Source organism: Eumetopias jubatus, unplaced genomic scaffold (assembly GCF_037043125.1).
Source record: "Eumetopias jubatus isolate StellerSeaLion01/CBP00866 unplaced genomic scaffold, mEumJub1_p1.0 scaffold_7, whole genome shotgun sequence".
NCBI classification, from domain to species: domain Eukaryota; kingdom Metazoa; phylum Chordata; class Mammalia; order Carnivora; family Otariidae; genus Eumetopias; species Eumetopias jubatus.
The window spans coordinates 62,522,684-62,541,726 of record NW_028274813.1 but is presented as its reverse complement, the minus strand read 5'-3'; the positions used below and the strand labels follow the sequence as shown (position 1 = coordinate 62,541,726).

Here is a 19,043-nt window from a genome sequence, read left to right as displayed (position 1 = left end):
TATCTTTTTCCTAGCATAGGCATCTGTAAATCCATAGATGAACTTGTCTCTAGAATAAGAAAAGTAAAAGGGAATCTCAGCTGCATCAGGAACTGACAACTTTCATCAGTTGAACCAAGAACTTTGGACCATTCACTCTCCCACTAAGTTAACATGAGACGCCTGATAGTTCACTGGCTTTCAACATAAAGAATCACTAAGAATCGCATTATCTATACCAACATGGTGGGTGAGTGAAATTATACTGGGATTCTAAAACCAAGGGGGTTGTAGGACCTCTTCTTTCACACTGTGACCAAAGACCTCTGTGATTTTTCTTTTCCTTACATCACCGTCCTGGAGTCATTGAACCCAATTTCACTGATTCTCCAGGCTGAATTCACCCAATCAACATTTCAAGGTTTGAATTTTCAACTACTCATATAAGCAATTATTTGAGCATCTTGGCCTACCAGGCTCCAGTTCTCCACTGCTCAGGAGGTACTGACCTCCAGATGACCAGTCAGGTCTCCCTCGAGTCTGACGCCCCAATTAGCTCAAGCATTCGAGAGCCACTCAACCATCTACTACTCTACCTCTGCTGGTAGCCCAAATATAGAAGGGCAGACCACTAATGCTAAACCAAACAGAGGAACGTGTTTTGCATTTCTCGTTTGTCCCTTTTAATCCAGCCTTTTGTCTATAGAAGTTGCTGAATTTGTCTTGAGATATCCCCGGGGTCCTTCCCGGGTCAAATGAGCAACTCTCTAAAACCTAGACAGAGTGGCCAAGGGAGATTTCCCTTCCCTCTATAATGTTGTGATCCACTTGCAAGGCTCGAGGCTCTGCCGCTGTGGGACTTTCAAGAAAAAGGAGCCAGGAAAGCTAAAAGTGGTAGCAGTTTTCCCTTCCTAGCACCTTACCCAGAATGAGGAAACTCTGCAAGAGTTATTTCACAAAGACAGAAGGCCTTGCAGCTTGTCTGTGAGATCTTATAGAATTAAAAAACACGGCCTACCCAATATATTTAGGGGATGTTAAAAAAAAAATACATTAGCCTCAGCCTTTATTTCTTAATTACAAAATTTTATCCTTCTTAACAAAAGTCATGCTCATGCACAGCTACCTGGCAGAATGCATTGCATGCTGTTTTGCATCAATAACCCCTCCGCTTCCCTCCTGAAGGCGTCTCATCGCCAAATGCAAGCCGACTGCTTAATGCAGGACTAATTAGTATATCCCCTTCCAGTCTGCAGGCCCTCCATTGTAATTCCTTCCCAGCTCATTTTTTTCCACAACCGAGCATCAATCAAAGTAAGTGCCCTGCCTGCCTCGGAAACACAAGATGTCCTCCATGCATTTGTCATCTACCACGCAAACAAAGGGGGAATTTAATTGTTGATCTACGTACGCAGCCACTGCACACCGGAAAGGAAGCTGCGGTGCAGGGAGAGAGGAAGGTGCAAAGTTTGGTGGATGGGCCAAGTGCAGAGAGCACAGGGGACTTCTTTCTAGTCTCTGGTCTTAGCTTTTTTCAGGGCTGGGACTTCGGGGATTTAGCCGCGACCCGATCATTGGCTAGACTTTTTCCCAAAGCAAATGAGTTTTTCATCTTCTTCTGTATGAATATGAAAATGCCCCTGAAAGAAGGTACACGTAACAGCTACCATGTCAGACTGTTTTCAGAAGCCAAGTCAGCCCACATCGTGTGCCTGTCCGTTAACCAAAAAAGATTGTCAAGTCAGGGTTTTATGCAGAAGTGAATGACGTATTATTTTCGCTTTTTTTTTTTTCTTTTCTTTTTGGGAGAGTACTGATTTTGGCTTTTCCAGGCTAAAGGCAGGCACACAGAGAACAGAGACTAGCAAGGGCCTAACTATCAGTTGAGTGTCCTTCCACCACTGCATTACAGAAGTGCCTACCCCCAGCTTAATGAATCCAGACTTGCAGTCAACAAGATCCCTAGCAGACTCCCATTCTGGTTAACGTTTGAGGACTGACTTATACTAGTATTTCGAAGGCTTTCTTGTATATGAAGTAAAAGTAAATGCAAACTGACTAGCAATCTTAGGGGGCTTCATATTCCCCTCCAGTTGGATGAATTTTGTGAATACTGTAAAATATAAGTAGCGAAATGACTCTGAGGGTATCTCAGGCAGTGTTCAAATGAAATGAGTATGTGATTACTTGATAAAGAGATGGACTTCTTTACAAAGGTGCAAAGTTTTGAGTGGAGTGGAGAAAGCTAATAAAGTCTAAATAGAAGTAACAGTCAACTCGTAAGGAAAAGGAGGTCTTTCATTTTTTTCCCCAGGTGAATATTTTTCCATGTACTTGTTACATATGTGAATACAACAGTAGCATTTTCCCTGTTCAAGTTCACCTAATATATGTGGTACTTACTATATACAAAGCTTTTTTTTTAAGATTTTATTTATTTATTTGAGAGAGAGAGAATGAGAGATAGAGAGCACGAGAGGGAAGAGGGTCAGAGGGAGCAGGAGACTCCCTGCCGAGCAGGGAGCCCGATGTGGGACTCGATCCCTGGACTCCAGGATCATGACCTGAGCCAAAGGCAGTCGCTTATATACAAAGTTTTGTGGTATTCCAATAAGGTTTGAACAATAACTAAGATGTGGTCTCTACCTTCCAGGAGCTTACATGGTAGTAGGGAAGACAGCATGAAAACAGCCAATTTTGAAAAGGTAGCATCAAATGAGGACTGTTGAGATGAATAAAACACAGAAATCCCAGAGATTGGGGTGGGGGGGGCGCGGGCAACAAGGGAGGACGGACAAGAAATTCCAGAGGCACCACATCTGCCCTGGACCTTGAAAGAGGATGGCAGGAAGCCACAGTGGCAGGAGATGGGCAGAAGTGCAGGGTCAGGGACATTCCAGGCTTAGAAGAGCATAAAAGGACACAGAATACAGCAACACACCATCTTTCCTTTCTGCCCAGGAAGTAAGCTGGAACTTCAATGGGATGGATATATTCTAATACAATCCGAACGTGGATCCCTGGGCTTTTCCTTGTTCCTATTTCAATTAGTAGCTGCTTTTATTATCATAATAAGGAATACCTGATATTTGAGAGAAACTAACCCCCATTGCTCTTATAAAACATGATCAGAAAAAAAATACTTCTAAGACATCCATTTTAACCTGAATCAACCAAAATAAAATCAGTTCCATCACTTCTTGTACTTTATACGAGATTAAGAACAAAATGCAGGTATATATTTTATAACTATTTTCCTTAAAATGTTGATTCAATGACACCTTGCCTATCTCAAAAAAAAAACCTCAAACTTTTCCTAGTTTAACGCAGATGAGGGGTATAGGGACTTAATTTGTGTATGTGTTTAGCATACAATGGTTTTCCCAAAAATTTAGCATAAATTAAGGATCAGGTCATTTGAACCTTTTTATGAACTCCGCATCCCCTCTGGCTTCCTAGAATTTTTGGTGGGGCACATCGACTAGAATGCATCCACTTCCAAGTGACAGAAAACCCATGCAAAAAGGATATGAACCTCCTCTGTAATTGTCTTCAGTTTCTCTTCATGATCAAAAGACAGCTGTAGCCCTGCCCATCACCAGTCCCTCACAAGACAATGTCCAAAGTCAGGAAAGGGTCAGTCACTATTTTGTGTTCATTTTGGAAAGAAAATACTCATCGCAGGGACGCCTGGGTGGCTCAGCCAGTTAAGCGTCTGCCTTCGGCTCAGGTCATGATCCCAGGGTCCTGGGATCAAGTCCCGCATCGGGCTCCCTGCTCCGCGGGGAGCCTGCTTCTCCCTCTGCCTCTGCCTCTCTCTCTCTCTGTCTCTCATGAATAAATAAATAAAATCTTAAAAAAAAAAAATACTCATCGCAGCCCTCCCAGATAGCGAGCCCCCCCAACCCATGTCTCATTGTCCAGCATTTCATCAAGTGCCCAAGCCTGAGCCACACGCTGGATTCAGTGACCGTGACTGGCTTAAACAATCAAGGCTTGTCCCCCCTGGGACTCGGGAAAGGTCCCTGATCCAGGAAGAAGTGCTAGAACAGCTGCTCCATCCCCACCATGACGACTGCAACTCACACTGCCGCAGGATCTATAGGAAAGGGGTTCAGAGTCAGTCCTAAGAGCTCACAAGGAGGACATTTTCTTCCTTTATCCTTCTTTTCCCTTCTTATTTTACCTATATGAGAAGATGAAGGTTAGCTGAACCTATTTGTGGTCACTGTTTCATAATATATGTAAATCGAACCACCGTGCTGCGTGTTCAAACGCACACAGTGACGTATGTCAATTATTTCTAAATAAAACTGGGAAAAAAGGAACAGCTGCTCAGTGGACAACCAACAGCGGCTGCTACCTGGGAAAATCTGACCTGTTTTCACAACAAAGCCTTTGGATTTCTGAAAATCTACACAACAGGTGAATAAATGACATTTGCCTGGGCTCCTTTAAATATTCCTGATTTTGCCAAACACTAGTTTCTGTATACCTATGCCTCACCACTTACATATTTCTTGCTAACGATGTTTAGTGGACTTCATAAAATGACCTCATCCAGAAACACAGGGTCCATGAGAGACATAAATCTGAGGTAAAGATGCAACCTCATGCTTCTACCTTTTTTTAGTTCTCCCTACATTCCAGCTTAACCTTGCCCAATACTTCATTTTTTTTAAAGAATTTATTTATTTGACAGAGACAGCAAGAGAGAGAGCACAAGCAGGGGGAGTGGCAGAGGCAGAGAGAGAGGGAGAAGCAGCCTTCCCGCGGAACAAGGAGCCCAATGCGGGGCTCGATCCCAGGACCCTGGGATCATGACCTAAGCTGAAGGCAGATGCTTAACTGACTGAGCCACCCAGGCGCCCCAATACTTCATTTTTAAAAGGACAAGATCAGACCCCTGTGCTTTCTGACCCTCATCCCACTTTCCCTAAGAATTATCACGGTTAAAGTTTCTTAGTGAAAACGGTAAGTCCTTGTCTCCCATAGCAATGGAAATCGAGATAAGTCCTATTTTCAGAATGAAGAAAACTTCCCCAACAACTCCCAACGAGAGAGACCTCCCCGGGGGTCTCAATTGTCCGCTGTTTCACCATATTCCAAACCTAAGCCAATCACTGGTAAGGGAATGGAATTACGAGACTGAGACAAATAGGGCAACAGGCCCATGACCAATTTTCGCATACTGAGAGATCCCCCCGTGTCTGGCACAGAGTAAGTAGGCGCTCAAAAGAATATTTATTGAGTGAGTGAATAAATCCATTTCCCTCATTTCCTAGCCATAAAGTTTTCTTAATTCCCTGAAGAGTTCACTGCTTCCCTTTATATGGCAAATCCCCACCCCCACCCCCCACCAACAAAGTGTAAGGGCTAAGAAATACCCTGTCCTTAACTATTTTAGGTCAAGAAGGGTGCGAATGGGTGGTAAAAAAACTCTGGCTGGACTGAAAACAGCTTGGAAAAAAAAAAGATCTGAGACCTCAAATGTCACTCATGCTGACCATCACTGATTTTTCCCGTCCTAGAACACGATACCATCGGTGTTTAAAAGCCTTGGTCTCCAACTCAGTACACTATCATGAAGAAAAGGGGAATTTGTTTTTTTAAAACTTAACAAATTGACATGTCCTAAATCAATGAAAAGTTTTCTGCATGATTCAATATTAACAGTTAATAAAAATCTATCAATTGGCAGTGGTGTAGGAAAAAACCTCTTCTGAGGTTATAAATCACACAGATAGCGATTCAAGCAGGGCCTGTCATTAGTGTATTAGGGGGAAAATCCATAGATGATGCATAGTCATTCACAGAACAGCCACAGGTCTTCTGTCCTCAAGCTCGTAACTCACGTTAAGTATCAAATACCATTAAACTTTACCAAATATTGCTCGGCACATAGATTCACAAAAAAACTAAAAACCAATTTGTGGATGCCTGCTATTTAAGACATCTAGCTCACTAATTGCAAAATCTATAGGAAAGTCTGCACAGCATCAAAGCCTTGGTTGATCCTATGAGCAGTTCTAAATGAAAAACTGTCTCTATTGCAAGTAAATAAAGCACCTAATGCCCAGTTTCTGCTGTTTCTCCTGTGGGTTTTGAAAATGACCTTCCTGTAAGCATCAAGGACTATAACTTTAGATAAAGAAACTTGTTCCTGTTTTAAGTCTATGTCAGGTTCATTCCCCTATAGCCCACAGTTTTCAAAAGCAGAGGGGAAAAGTAATCCAGAATTAAAAAAAAAAAAAAAGTCCTGTTTCCAGAATGAAGTTCCCTGTCAGCCTGCCTTGGGCCTTAGGTGGAGAAGCAGAGATTAAAGGAGTCAGTATTCTTTTTCATGTTTCATCTGCCAGTTTTGTGAATGTAGAAAGAAAACCAGTGGCTACAGCTAAGCACCCAACTGTGGTATTAAGTAGAAAGGTGTGATTCTAGCACACAACCCCCCGCCTTACTTGCACGCTCTCCACATTAGTGAACTCCAAAATAGTATTTGGGTTCCTGAGAGAAAGCACCCCCTCTCCATTCTGTGCAGCCACTGATGAAGGTACCTCACAGAGGGGTGAATGGCGCAGCAGATGCGTCCTCCTATCGCCATGACGATAATGAAGCTCTTTGTTCAGCTGTGTGAATGTGAAGTGTGCAATCTCCGATGATCTCACCATTTCCTATTTATTCTATACTTACCTGAATACGCCAAGTATTGCAGCTTTTTAATGCATATGCAAACCACTAAAATGTCCTTTTGTGAGACATTTTGCTAAAAGACCGCTTTTGATATGTGTTCTTCATCTCCTCTTCAAACTGAATTAGACTGCTTCCTTCTTTTTTAAGACACAAGTAACTCACTATTTAGAATCTTTGGCTTTGATTTGGTAGAACAGCCCAACAGGAAGAGACCATGTTCTCTTTTTTTCTCCATATTTCTGAAGGCAAACTTGTACTGATTTGTTTTGATTTACTAACAGAATTATGTGCCTGCCACAGACACAGGCTTCCTTTATGTCCTTTCAATCATCGGTCTATTTCTGGGGACGAAGTTTTCCCAAGGAAAACTGAAATCCCTCTGTTGGTGCCTGTGTGCAGAGCCATGGATGTGTGCTTCAGCAAGAGTTCATCAGGTTGAGGGGGAGAGGTGTTCTCCTCCACAGGCAGGACATTTCTCGTATGCCTCCCACTTAAACTCAAGCCAAGAGGCCAGGTGACATTTTTCAAAGATATTCAGTAACACCCTGCAGTTTTCTTTTGATTGAACTGTATTGGTCACTCCCTTCACAGCTGGGGGTGGGTGGGATTTTGATGCCAATAGCCAAAAATTGTCAGATGAGCAGGACTGGAACAGTTCAACCAGCAGGAATTGCTTCTCTTTGTTATACTCTTCTCACAAACGTGGAGTCACCTCTGTCCTCTAAAGGGCACAGCCTGTAACTCAAAGGCACCTTCAGCTTGCAATGTGGGGAGGCGCTGATGACCACTTCTTGGTTCTCCTGAGAGCAACAGTAGCCAAGAACAATTGGTTACACCCTGGACTTCAGAGTAAAAGAAACAAGTTCTCACGTGCTAGCAGAGGTGCTCAGAATCATACCTGGGACCCTTCAAGATTGTAAGTGAACCTAGGAAACAGGTATCCATCCTCCCCATGTCTTCACGATTACCCTGTATAATCCCCGTAAAGGCCATCAAAACGTTGTGAGAGCCTTATATAAAAACTAATTCCTATGGTACAACCTAAACGACATAATTCTAGAGATGTTGTGATGTGACCGGTGAATCCAGCGAGGGGCACGCGGGCTGCTCTGTCAAAAATTTTGGACACCAAAAAGGAAACTTTGAGATACATCAAAGATGCCAGGTTATGTATTAAAAGTACTCAGACCGTATCATGGTATAAAGCTAAAAATACGACCCACATATAAATTTTCTTTCTCTCTCTGCTTCCTCTCTTTATAGTTTAGTTTGAGCACATTGTTATGAACTTAGTCTGCAGCTCATTGGTTTGATGACTATGTATCTCTTTTCAAGGGACAATTAGCTGTTTTTTTAGGACTTCCATATCAAGTAACTTACGTCATGCTTTTTTCGGATTTTCCCCACAAAGGGGATTTTAGGAGAGTGTCTGACACAAACATTCTCTCATTTTGCTCCATTAGCTAAAGCTAAAACTCACAAATAAAAAACAACAGCCACCGGATTAAAGCGAATTGAAAAAGTTTTTGTTTTTTCAAGTTGTCTAATTTATTACAAACTAGAAATCTCTTTCAAACTGGCACCAAGGTGGCTTTTCTTCTTGAGCTGATTAGGACCACATGAGCTCAGGAAAAACTGTCAGAGCCTGCCTCTGGCGCAGCTGGAATGATCCAACTGATTTGCCAGTATGATTTTTTTTTTTTTTTTTAAAGAAAGAAGCTTCATCCCAAAGTCATAAATTTATATTCTGGAGCCCCAAGCAAAAATGATTCCTTGTTCATCTTAAAAGAAGCAAAATTCCATTGTGACTTCTTTTTGTGGGACCTCCTGGAAAACAAAACCAGCTAGGGCAATATTTTGGTCCCCATTTCCTGCTGTAGCAGGAGCTAACTCAGTACCTTCTCTCTCACTGTCCGATTTCCCACTGACACATGGAGGTCATATTCAGAAAACGCTAGTCCTCAGGAAAGAGCCAAGACCGGCGTCCAGGCCAGAATGCACCTTCGCCTCTGCAGAACCGTTTGTCCGGCTGGCCCAGGGATTAGGGGAATGGATTAGATGAAACTTGTTTTCTCCTGCCAACCGCGATGGGCTCCCAGACCTGCTTTGTGGCATTCCCCACAGCACCTTATGGCACTCAGGCGGCTGCCTGACTCCCCAAAGGAGCCTGAGGGGGCCCCCTTCCTCAGCGGTCCCTCCACAATCACTTCCTCACACGAAGACCTACCAAGCCTGCCTCTCTCAGTTAGGTCTCCTCTCTTTGCTAGATGGCCCTTGGCCAGGCTGATGGAGAAGCCTGCATTATTGGGCCCTACTAAATCTGTATTTATTCTCGGGAAACAGAGTCATACTGCCTTAGCTCCAAAAGACGACACCACATTAGTCTTTCGGCGCCTTTCACGGCACACACGTGGAGCTCACCAAGGAGGCAGATGTTTTTGCTGGCTATGCATTTCAGAATTGAGATTTTGTTTCTTTGGTTTTTTTTTAAAGATTTTATTTATTTATTCATGAGAGAGAGAGAGAGAGAGAAGCAGAGGGAGAAGCAGGCTTCCCCACTGAGCAGGGAGCCCGATGCGGGACTCGATCCCAGGAGCCTGGGATCATGACCTGAGCAGAAGGCAGACGCTTAACCATCTGAGCCACCCAGGCGCCCTGTTTCTTCGTTTTTAAAGAAGAGAAAGTATTATAAGGAATGGGTGGGGGGGATCTTTATGTTGATTCTGCAAATTCTAATTTAACTTTAGAAGTCCTTTCGCACTTTTCCCCTTTCTATGCACTGTATCCTGGGGATAATTTTTTTTTTTTTTTTTTTGCCTACCAATGGTCACAGTGCAGTCCGGAATCCCCAGCCAGGCTGGGCTGATCTGGCCTGCCAGCTCAGTGTTTTCTTCAGGTGAGATTCCAAAAAAAGGGGCCTCTTCGTCTCTTTGCCCTCGTTAAAAATACTAGATCCATTTGCAATTATTCCTTAGTCCAGAGACAAGAGCAGATAGAATTATACACCGACCGCCGATGGGGGTGCTCTCCGTTTCTCTCTGTGAAAATAGTGGGCAAAATTTCATAACCCGTCCTTCCTCTATTAATAGGTAACCAGGTTGAGAGGATTTGAATAAAAGCACATCTTGTTGCATGCAACAGCGATTTGACAGAAGAGCTGTACGGCAGAGTTAGTATTTTCCTGCTCTCAGCTTCACCACGCAGTTTTGTAGCCTGGGAAGCCATGCATGCAGAATGGCAGAACTTACAATTGCCTACAAAATGAGAGGACAATGCTACCTTTGGAACCTCGCCGCCAGGAGAAGTGACAGTTCCGGGCCTTAAAAATACCCTGAACTGCTGAGTAGTTTCAGAACAGAGCTTGCCACTATGTGAAGCACTCATCAAAGCCAATCTTTCTCAAGCAACTGTGAAGACATAATTATTACATTTTACAGCCATCCATTGAGTGCATCGTGAGGCAAAGGGAGCATGGGAGACCGGCATCGGGGCTTCTATGTTTAGGGACATGGCGATGTGGAGGGGGATTTTGTGATCACCTTTGGAGCCACGAAGAGTGGCTTGGACGTGACGGGATGAGCTTCCACAGCCTTAAAACACGGCTCTTTTCCAAAGTGACTTCCCTTTACCCATCCAACCCCCCCAAAAAAAATCAAAATGTACTTCACGAAACTATTGTATATGAAGCACTTATTAGCCGTAATTAAATGGACAATATGAATTTACTACATCTTTAGGACTCTGGCTTGTTCTGGTTTAGAGCAAGATGATTAATGCAAATACATATTACTTGAGATAACCATTTAGCAGCTAATTTAGCCAAATTTATTACAGCAGTTAGAGGTTTTTCATTTTAGCAGACGGAGACAAGGACATGCCAAAAAGTGGGCAACGTGGACGAGTGCACACTGCCCTCTAGTGGCCAACCAGCTGGCGCGCTTTCGGGGGTGTGGAGTCGCTGGGATCCCTAGCCAAGTAGTAACAGCAGGTTTTGCACATTTCCGGCATCATTTTAAACCATTCCTTTCCATAGCACTTTATTTCAGGGGATGATTTACTACACTTTCCCCTTTACTAGCTCAGGAGTACCCAGATACAAATCAAATCAATTTCAACTTGGCAAGATTTTGGTTAAAGTATCATTTTTAACATCTGCATTTTAAAGCTCTCCTTCAGTGGGTATTTAATGGCACCATTCACATTACTGATTGTTTTTACTTGTTCCTTCATTTGGGGCCATATTTCAGAGCCTGTGTGGAGCTGTCACTCTGTTTGGCTCTCACCAAGTTAATTCTGTGCCTCCCTTAGGCCAGGGTTTCTCTCTGACTTGGCCGGGGGATTTATTTTGCTCCCACAGTCAGTAAAGTCTCACCAGAATTTCCCCTGACTGACCAATGTAAATTTCGTTCATACATGGACTACATATTCTGTTCGACAAGATCAAAAGGAACAGATGTACGAGGACACTGGTTGATACTGCTTGCACTGAGGTGAAATGATCAAAGACAGGTAAAGCATCTTCGGAACCATTCAAATATCTGGAATCTCAAAGAGATCTACCTCGCAGCTATGAATAAATCACATACAGATTTTCCTTTGTTAGCGTCTGACGTCAAACCCATTGACAATATCCACACCACATTAGGTATTCTGTGAGCCAACAAGATTTGTGGTCCTTTTATTCTTCCGTTCACACCATGGCTGCCCAAAACGGAATAAAGTCTTGCTACAAATGCTAGTAACCCTCGCTCCACTGAATTGTTGATTTTATTTGTCCTACTAATGGCATTCTACATTAAGCTTACAGAAGGGCACCCCTGGCTTAGTGCAGGACCTCCCCTTTCTAAGCGTGCCGTTTTGCCGAGATGATAATCATTTGGTCCTCGTCTTAATACACAATGCCTTCTGTTTTGTTTTGTTTTTACCCCCAGTGCTGAATAAGGGCCAGTGTGTGACGAAGTACTATCGCTGGATGCAGAAGAATGGAGGATATATTTGGATACAATCTAGTGCCACCATAGCTATTAATGCCAAGAACGCAAATGAGAAGAATATCATCTGGGTGAATTATCTTCTTAGGTATATTTTCTAATTCTTTTTCATTTCTGCGTCAGTTATAAAATATGCAGCCCATGGTTAATAGCTGACATGTTTTATTATCTTTTGGCAGTCTCTGGTGTGGAATTATGTGGAAATTCTGCTTTTCCTTCCATGGGACTCAAAGAAATATGAAAAGATCAGAGCTATTTTGGAGGGGACATCTAGGGCAGATTCACAACATTTTCAGTAATTCTTGGTCTGCCAACCTTTGGGCAGCTCTGCAGAAGTTGCTTTGGTATCCCCCACAAATGTTCAGGCTAGGGAAAAAAAAAAATTACAGACTTCTGTCCACAGATGAAGCATTCAAGAAGCACCCGCTTCTCCCTACCCCGTCAGCCTACACTCATGCATTCTAGTCCTTGAGAAAATTGAGCAAAAGGGCATGGGGAAGAAGGGGCAGGGTGCATTATATCCCCCCTGTATTCCATCCCTTTGAAACCTTAAGCATATTACACCACATTGGATTCCCTGGGCATTCAAGTTTTGGTAAGCTGAGTGAGCTGCTTTGCCAGAATCAGGGCAGTATCAGTCTATAAATGAAAGCAATCTTCTTGTGCCTGATGCCATGTGGCCTCAGTCCAGTTTTACTGCTATCTTAATGTGCCCTCAAATTGACATCCGTAAATGAGGCCAGGCTCAACAGCTCCCTAAATTCTAGTCCACCACCCCATTTCTCTCGCCTTCCTCATCTGCTTTCTCATCTCCGGAGTCAAACGAGCAAAAAGAAAACCAAGACCGACAGCCGGGGTGGTCTGCTTCTGGGGGCAGAATTTCCAGGAGGTTTTCCACCAATCCTGTCCTGAAACTATCAGGAGGCTCGAGGCCTGGCCGTCTCCCACCACCGTCATTCCAGTTTTTGGCTTCTCTTGGCCGGAAGCCACCACGCAGAACCCACACGTGGTCTGAATAGGAAAGCTTCCGGTAGGTCTTATGAATGGAAGTTGCTGCCCTTTGGCTGATAATCTAGACAGGGAGTACCTGAATCCCATTTTTCTTTGAGACAGCCAAATGGAGCCGAGACGCTGACAACCATAGCTCATCAGCACACTGACCCTTCAGAGTGTGTTCGCGTACGTCGGTGATGACTCGAAGGCATGAATGTGCTTGCTACCAATAGCATATCAATCAGACACTAATGATTATTGCTCTAGAGAGGGCCTTAATGTGCACCACTTAAAAGAGTCTCCATTTATCTACTTTCTTTTTCCTTTTTTGACCTCTTCTACTCTACATTAATTCTCTCTAAAGGTCCAAGTATGTGTATTTAATGTGGCTTTCTCGGAGACCTGATTTTCACTCGAACCTTCCCCTGTGTTTGTGATATGCTCAAGATGGGTTCTGATATCAAGGAATCCTTTTGCCAAGAGGCTTATGGAATAGTGGCTATGTGTGATGCAGGTTGTAAAAACTCACATGCCAGAGAGAAAACAGAATAAGGTAGTGTGGCACTAACATTCTTTGGCTGGTCAAAAATGGTGCTGTGCCAAGGAGACCCATTACTATTAGAAATGAGGCATTAGTAACAGGGACACCACAGACTAGAAGCTATCTGTCCCCCGTGCTGATGTAACTTAGGGTACTGAAGTCATCCGTACACTTGCCGCTCCCATTCAGGGAGATTCCTTCTGGTCTGGATCTTTCTTACTGCCTCATCGGTCTCATGACTTCCTACTCTGCCCCCAAATGCAGGCAGTGAGAAGGGTGAAGGAGAGGTCAGTCCATGAAATTTGGGATCAACCCCCTTGATCTAGCCTGGGATCAAAGGATACAAGCTCCCAAGTGTCCGGTGATTCTAGTCTATCTAATTCCATAGGACAGAAGCAGTTTGGGTCCCAAAGACCAGTTTTCACGCTGAAGGGCCTCAGTCCCAGACAAGGTAGACCCATCTCAGCTGACCCAAAGACTCACCCTGAATTCAATAATAAAAGGCTACAAGTTGGGTGACAAATGACTTGTGAAGCCCCGTGGCATCTGGACCAAAGGAGACTAATACAGATGGGCGTCAGCAGAGGAAACTCCACCACGCCCGCCATGTATCGGTATCACTTCTCTAGGCTAAAGATCTAGAAGAAAAGGACGTGCGTGGCCTTGGCAAAATAGCAACTATTTATGTTAGCAAAAGAGCAACTCACTGAAGGTTGCTTTTCTCTCCCACATTCGTGTCCTTTGTTCCTCCCTGAGCAGTATTTTCATACCACCTCTCCCTCCTCAGAATCCCTCACTTCTGGGCCCACTCAGACCTCTCCTTCCCTGTCGTGAAAGGACTGGCCCTCTACTGCTCTTCTCCCTGTTCCCTCGCGCATTGGTGGAGTCAGGGACTCCAGAGTGTTCGGAGACAGCATAAGCGCTCAGGCCACCTTCCCACCATTAGCCTCATCCGATTATCTCGCCAAAGCTCTGCTACTGAAGCTAATTCACACTAAGGTGTAAATGCCTGACGATCCATCTTAGTGAGTTAACCCTCTGAGCGACACCGGCCGTTTTAGAGTAGCTACTGAAACGCTGGCTCTTTACTATCGGAACTTCACTAGAGAGTAGCAAACGGATCAGTGATCGTCTCTGGTTAAGTCTCCGGGTGGCTAGCCATCATGGAACGTAGAAGAGGCCCTTTTCCGCTTCGAGGCCAGAGGCTTTCCTCGCGTCCCGAGATGACAGGAGCCCACGTTGCTCGTTCATTGGGCTGGCCTTGGAGTGGCATTTCTAGAAGATAACTAACTCAAACTGACCGGACACAACTCTCTTTTCCAGAAGAGGCCTGTTTCTGAATTAAAAATAGAACAAAAATTAAGCACGTTTGTGCAAATGGGGTTAGATCCATTCTGTTAGGGCCTCGTTCACACTGGGTCTCTCCCCACTGCAATCAGAGCCCCAGCCTAACAAGCCACAGGTGTACACCACATGAGCGGCTGAAAATGTGATTGTAATGGGTGTGTTGACAGTTCAGTAGCCATAACCCATGCATCCCAAGGTGCACCTGTGCATCTGTCAGATCATCAGGCGCCAAGGGCTCGGCACGCCGCCCCCACGCCGGGTAGCTGTAGAGCCATCTGAACAGCTGAGAAGCTCCATCAAGGAACCAGGACAAGGGTACTGAGGCAATGGACTCATCAGGAGCCGAAGAGAAGATAGGGCCCACCAGGAGGCCTGGGAAGGCTTAGCTGAGAGTACTTCTCACCCTCCCTTCCCCCCAGGTGTGAGACTGGGAGGAATGTCAAGCAGCACAGTGTTCTGGCCCCCAGGGCTCCCTGATTATTTAAAAGCCTTTTAGTGGCTTTCCTGTGGCAGTTGGGTATTCAGCCATTGTAGCGGGGTGCAGCTGTATCCCCAGCACATGAAATCCCAGCTTCTACAGAAGTCCCATAAGGAGCTGAGAAATGATTTCTCACGGCGTCTTTTAAACTCTCAACTCCAAAAGTTTGGGGCCAGGAAGTGGGGAGAAGATGGTCAGAAGCAGGCCATCGAGAATGGGTGTCTGCCCTCCTGATGAATGCCTCCCTCTCCCGCAGTAATCCCGAGTACAAGGACACACCCATGGATATTGCACAGCTCCCCCACCTGCCAGAGAAAACTTCGGAATCTTCGGAGACGTCCGACTCGGAATCAGACTCTAAAGATACCTCAGGTATTACAGGTATTCCTCCTTCTCCATGTTCTGCGCTCACGGCTTGCCTGTCTGAACACGAGGGGTGGGCGGGGGCCCGAGGGCGGCCGGCGGAGCAGAGCGACCGCTCCGTCGGATCCAGAGACATAGGTTGATACACAGACATCAAGTTGATACTGAGTCTCTCTCTGCACACGTGTGCGTGTGCGTTTATGTACCACCACATACATCTGTGCACACATATATGTGTATACATATGTGGTATCTATACGTGCATGTGTCATGTTTAGTATATATTTATACATCCCAACATGTCTATATGTACACAAATATGCAGAGAGAGAGACTGATTGATTTAGCAATCGCTCCACGTCGGCCCTGACCTCCTAGCTAGCTTTGGCCTCTTTACCAAGAGCAGTAGGCAGCGCTATCTGCGCTACCTCCACAACAGTCTCTATCTTTGAGCCCCACGTATTCACACCTTTACCAAGCTGGGATTGAGCCGCCAAAGCAGGATACTTAATGGCATTGGTGAATGACTCTTTGGAAAGCAGACTTTCTAGTAGTTCTTTGGGGCAAAAGGAAGTTAATTTAAAAATTTACTTTCCTCCAATCCTCAACCCCCACTCCCACAGACTCACTTAGAGCCGGCGAGCACAGAACTCACAGTATCTTACAGCTGCAAAGAATCCTAAGCCTCTTCTAACCCAACCTCTTCTACGGAAATGAAGTAGTTCCATGATTTGCCCAAGGTTCTAGTCCAGGCTGCCATCTAAAAGCATCATGGCAGAGCCATAAACTCAGCATCATCCCTAAATCTTCTGAGTTGTGTTACTGGGAAAATCTATTCTCCGTCTAACTTGCCAGATGGCTAGGGGTTCCCCCCACCACCACCTTCCATCCCTAGGGCACCTGCTCTCCAAGCTTGTAAGCCCATATCCCTCGACAAACCTTCAGGGAAGCGGAAGGAGGTGCAAAGCACAGAAGATCTTGACTGTTTTCCTATCCTAAACTGAGTTCATATGAAAGTTCTTTACTAGGGCAGAAGTTCTAAAATAGACAGGCTCTGCTCCTTACTTCTGTATCATATAGCAGGGAACAAAAAAAGACAACAATTCCATGACCTGCCCCACGGAGCCTGTATTCTAGGTGGGGGGAAGAGATCAAAGTAAATAAAAATAAGCACCATCTGATTCTCTGCACGGCTAAGCACGATCAAGAAAAATACCTTTAGGAATTAGGAGTGTGGTTTTCAATAATGAACAAATATTCACCAACGGAGGGTGCAGCCCTCTGTAGAAAGTCACCTTGCATACCATCATTTTTCTATGTCACTAACATCTTATTCCAGATTATTGACTCTGAGGCCCTGAATATTTTTGCAGGACTTCTCAAATGTTAATATGCCAAACGATCACCTGGGGATCCTGTTCAAATACAGAATCTGATTTAGCAGGCTGGGTGAAAAGCTGGGATTGTGCATTTGTAACAAGCATCCAGGTGATGTCAAAGCTGCTGGTCTGCGGACCACACTTGGAGTAAAGGCCCAGCTAATAGAGGCCCTGGAGAGAGAGAGAGAGAGAGAGAGAGAGAGAGAGAGAGAGAGAGAAAGCCCAGGCTTTAGGTGACTAAGGTGGGGGAGCAGCTCAGGTGGGCCAATGCACCTCCCCAGCCCTGCCCCGTCCGCCCCACCCTCCCCAACCCCCACCCTGCTAATGTGGTGTCTTTTGTGTCTCCTCTCCCCGCCGCCACCTCCGGCCACTGGCCCCACGCAGAGGACAACGAGAATTCCAAGTCCGACGAGAAGGGTAATCAGTCCGAGAACAGCGAGGACCCGGACCCCGACCGGAAGAAGTCGGGCAACGCGTGCAACAACGACATGAACTGCAACGAGGACGGCCACAGCTCCAGCAACCCGGACAGCCGCGACAGCGACGACAGCTTCGAGCACTCGGACTTTGAGAACCCCAAGGCGGGCGAGGACGGCTTCGGCGCGCTGGGCCCCATGCAGATCAAGGTGGAGCGCTACGTGGAGAGCGAGTCGGACCTGCGGCTGCAGAACTGCGAGTCGCTCACGTCCGACAGCGCCAAGGACTCCGACAGCGCGGGCGAGGCGGGCGCGCAGGCCTCCAGCAAGCACCAGAAGCGCAAGAAGAGGCGGAAACGGCAGAAGGGCGGCAGCGCTAGCCGCCGGCGCCTGTCCAGCGCGTCGAGCCCCGGCGGCCTGGACGCGGGCCTCGTGGAGCCCCCGCGGCTGCTGTCGTCCCCCAACAGTGCCTCGGTGCTCAAGATCAAGACGGAGATCTCGGAACCCATCAACTTCGACAACGACAGCAGCATCTGGAACTACCCGCCCAACCGGGAGATCTCCAGGAACGAGTCCCCCTATAGCATGACCAAGCCCCCCAGCTCCGAGCACTTCCCGTCCCCGCAGGGTGGCGGGGGCGGCGGGGGGCTGCACGTGGCCATCCCCGACTCGGTCCTCACCCCGCCGGGCGCCGACGGCGCCGCCGCCGCCCGCAAAACTCAGTTCGGCGCCTCGGCCAATGCGGCCTTGGCCCCCGTCGCCTCCGACCCGCTCTCGCCCCCGCTCTCGGCGTCCCCGCGGGACAAGCACCCCGGGGGGGGCGGCGGCGGCGGCGGCGGCGGCGGCGGGGGGGGCGGGGGAGGGGGCGGCGGCGGCAGCGGCCCCAGCACGTCCAACTCCTTGCTGTACACTGGGGACCTGGAGGCGCTGCAGAGGTTGCAGGCGGGCAACGTCGTGCTCCCGCTGGTGCACAGGGTGACGGGGACCCTGGCCGCCACCAGCACGGCCGCGCAGAGGGTCTACACCACCGGCACCATCCGCTACGCGCCCGCAGAGGTGACCCTGGCCATGCAGGGCAACCTGTTGCCCAACGCGCACGCTGTTAACTTCGTGGACGTTAACAGCCCCGGCTTCGGCCTCGACCCCAAGACGCCCATGGAGATGCTCTACCACCACGTGCACCGGCTCAACATGTCAGGACCCTTCGGCGGCGCCGTAAGCGCCGCCAGCCTGACGCAGATGCCCGCCGGCAACGTGTTCACCACGGCCGAGGGACTCTTCTCCACGCTGCCCTTCCCGGTCTACAGCAACGGCATCCACGCGGCACAGACTCTGGAGCGCAAGGAGGACTGAGGCGCCGCCCAGCGCGGGCCAGGGCTCCGCCCGGAGGCATCGTCGGCGTTTTCGTTTAGACCTTTTAATTCTAGCACTTTGAATTCGAGCAGGTCAGCGTCCTCTCTCACCACGACGGCCCCTGCCCCACCCCCCTCTTTCTTTAACTTGACTTATTCTTTCCTGTAAAGATATGTTTATTTTTTGCCTTCAGAGAGTCAGATGACCAGTTGCCTGCCATTTTGTCTTCTTCTAAGATGTGTGTTGGGTTGTTTTGCTTTCCTTTGCATCTTTATTAAGATGTCTTTAATGTGTATATGCCTCTGCCATAGAATACTCAGTCTTGTGGTCAAGAGATTTCTCAAGTGACAACCATTGGGTTTCTTCATCAAGATCTTGATATGATCAAGATTGAAAGAGACAAGCATAAACAATGTGCCCTGTTTGACTAAGTCAAATGAAATGGGGTGGTTTTTTTGTTTGTTTGTTTGTTTTGGTTCCTAATTCCTTTAAAAAAAATAGGGGGATAGTATT

General features: G+C 46.6%; 1 protein-coding gene across 5 annotated transcripts in view; it reads left to right on the top strand.

Annotated features, from left to right (window-relative positions):
• The window catches only part of NPAS3 (neuronal PAS domain protein 3), an 832,468-nt gene extending 813,938 nt beyond the window's left edge, over positions 1–18,530 (top strand). For 4 of the 5 annotated variants that reach the window (XM_088024643.1, XM_088024642.1, XM_088024645.1 and 1 more), the window contains 3 exons: positions 11,601–11,748; positions 15,276–15,400; positions 17,146–18,530. In XM_088024643.1, the coding sequence (XP_087880769.1) occupies positions 11,601–11,748; positions 15,276–15,400; positions 17,146–18,530 (1,658 nt within the window). The remainder of the gene's footprint in view (positions 1–11,600; positions 11,749–15,275; positions 15,401–17,145) is intronic. The other variant, XM_088024646.1, reaches the window with a different exon arrangement.
• Positions 18,531–19,043: the final 513 nt, after the last annotated feature.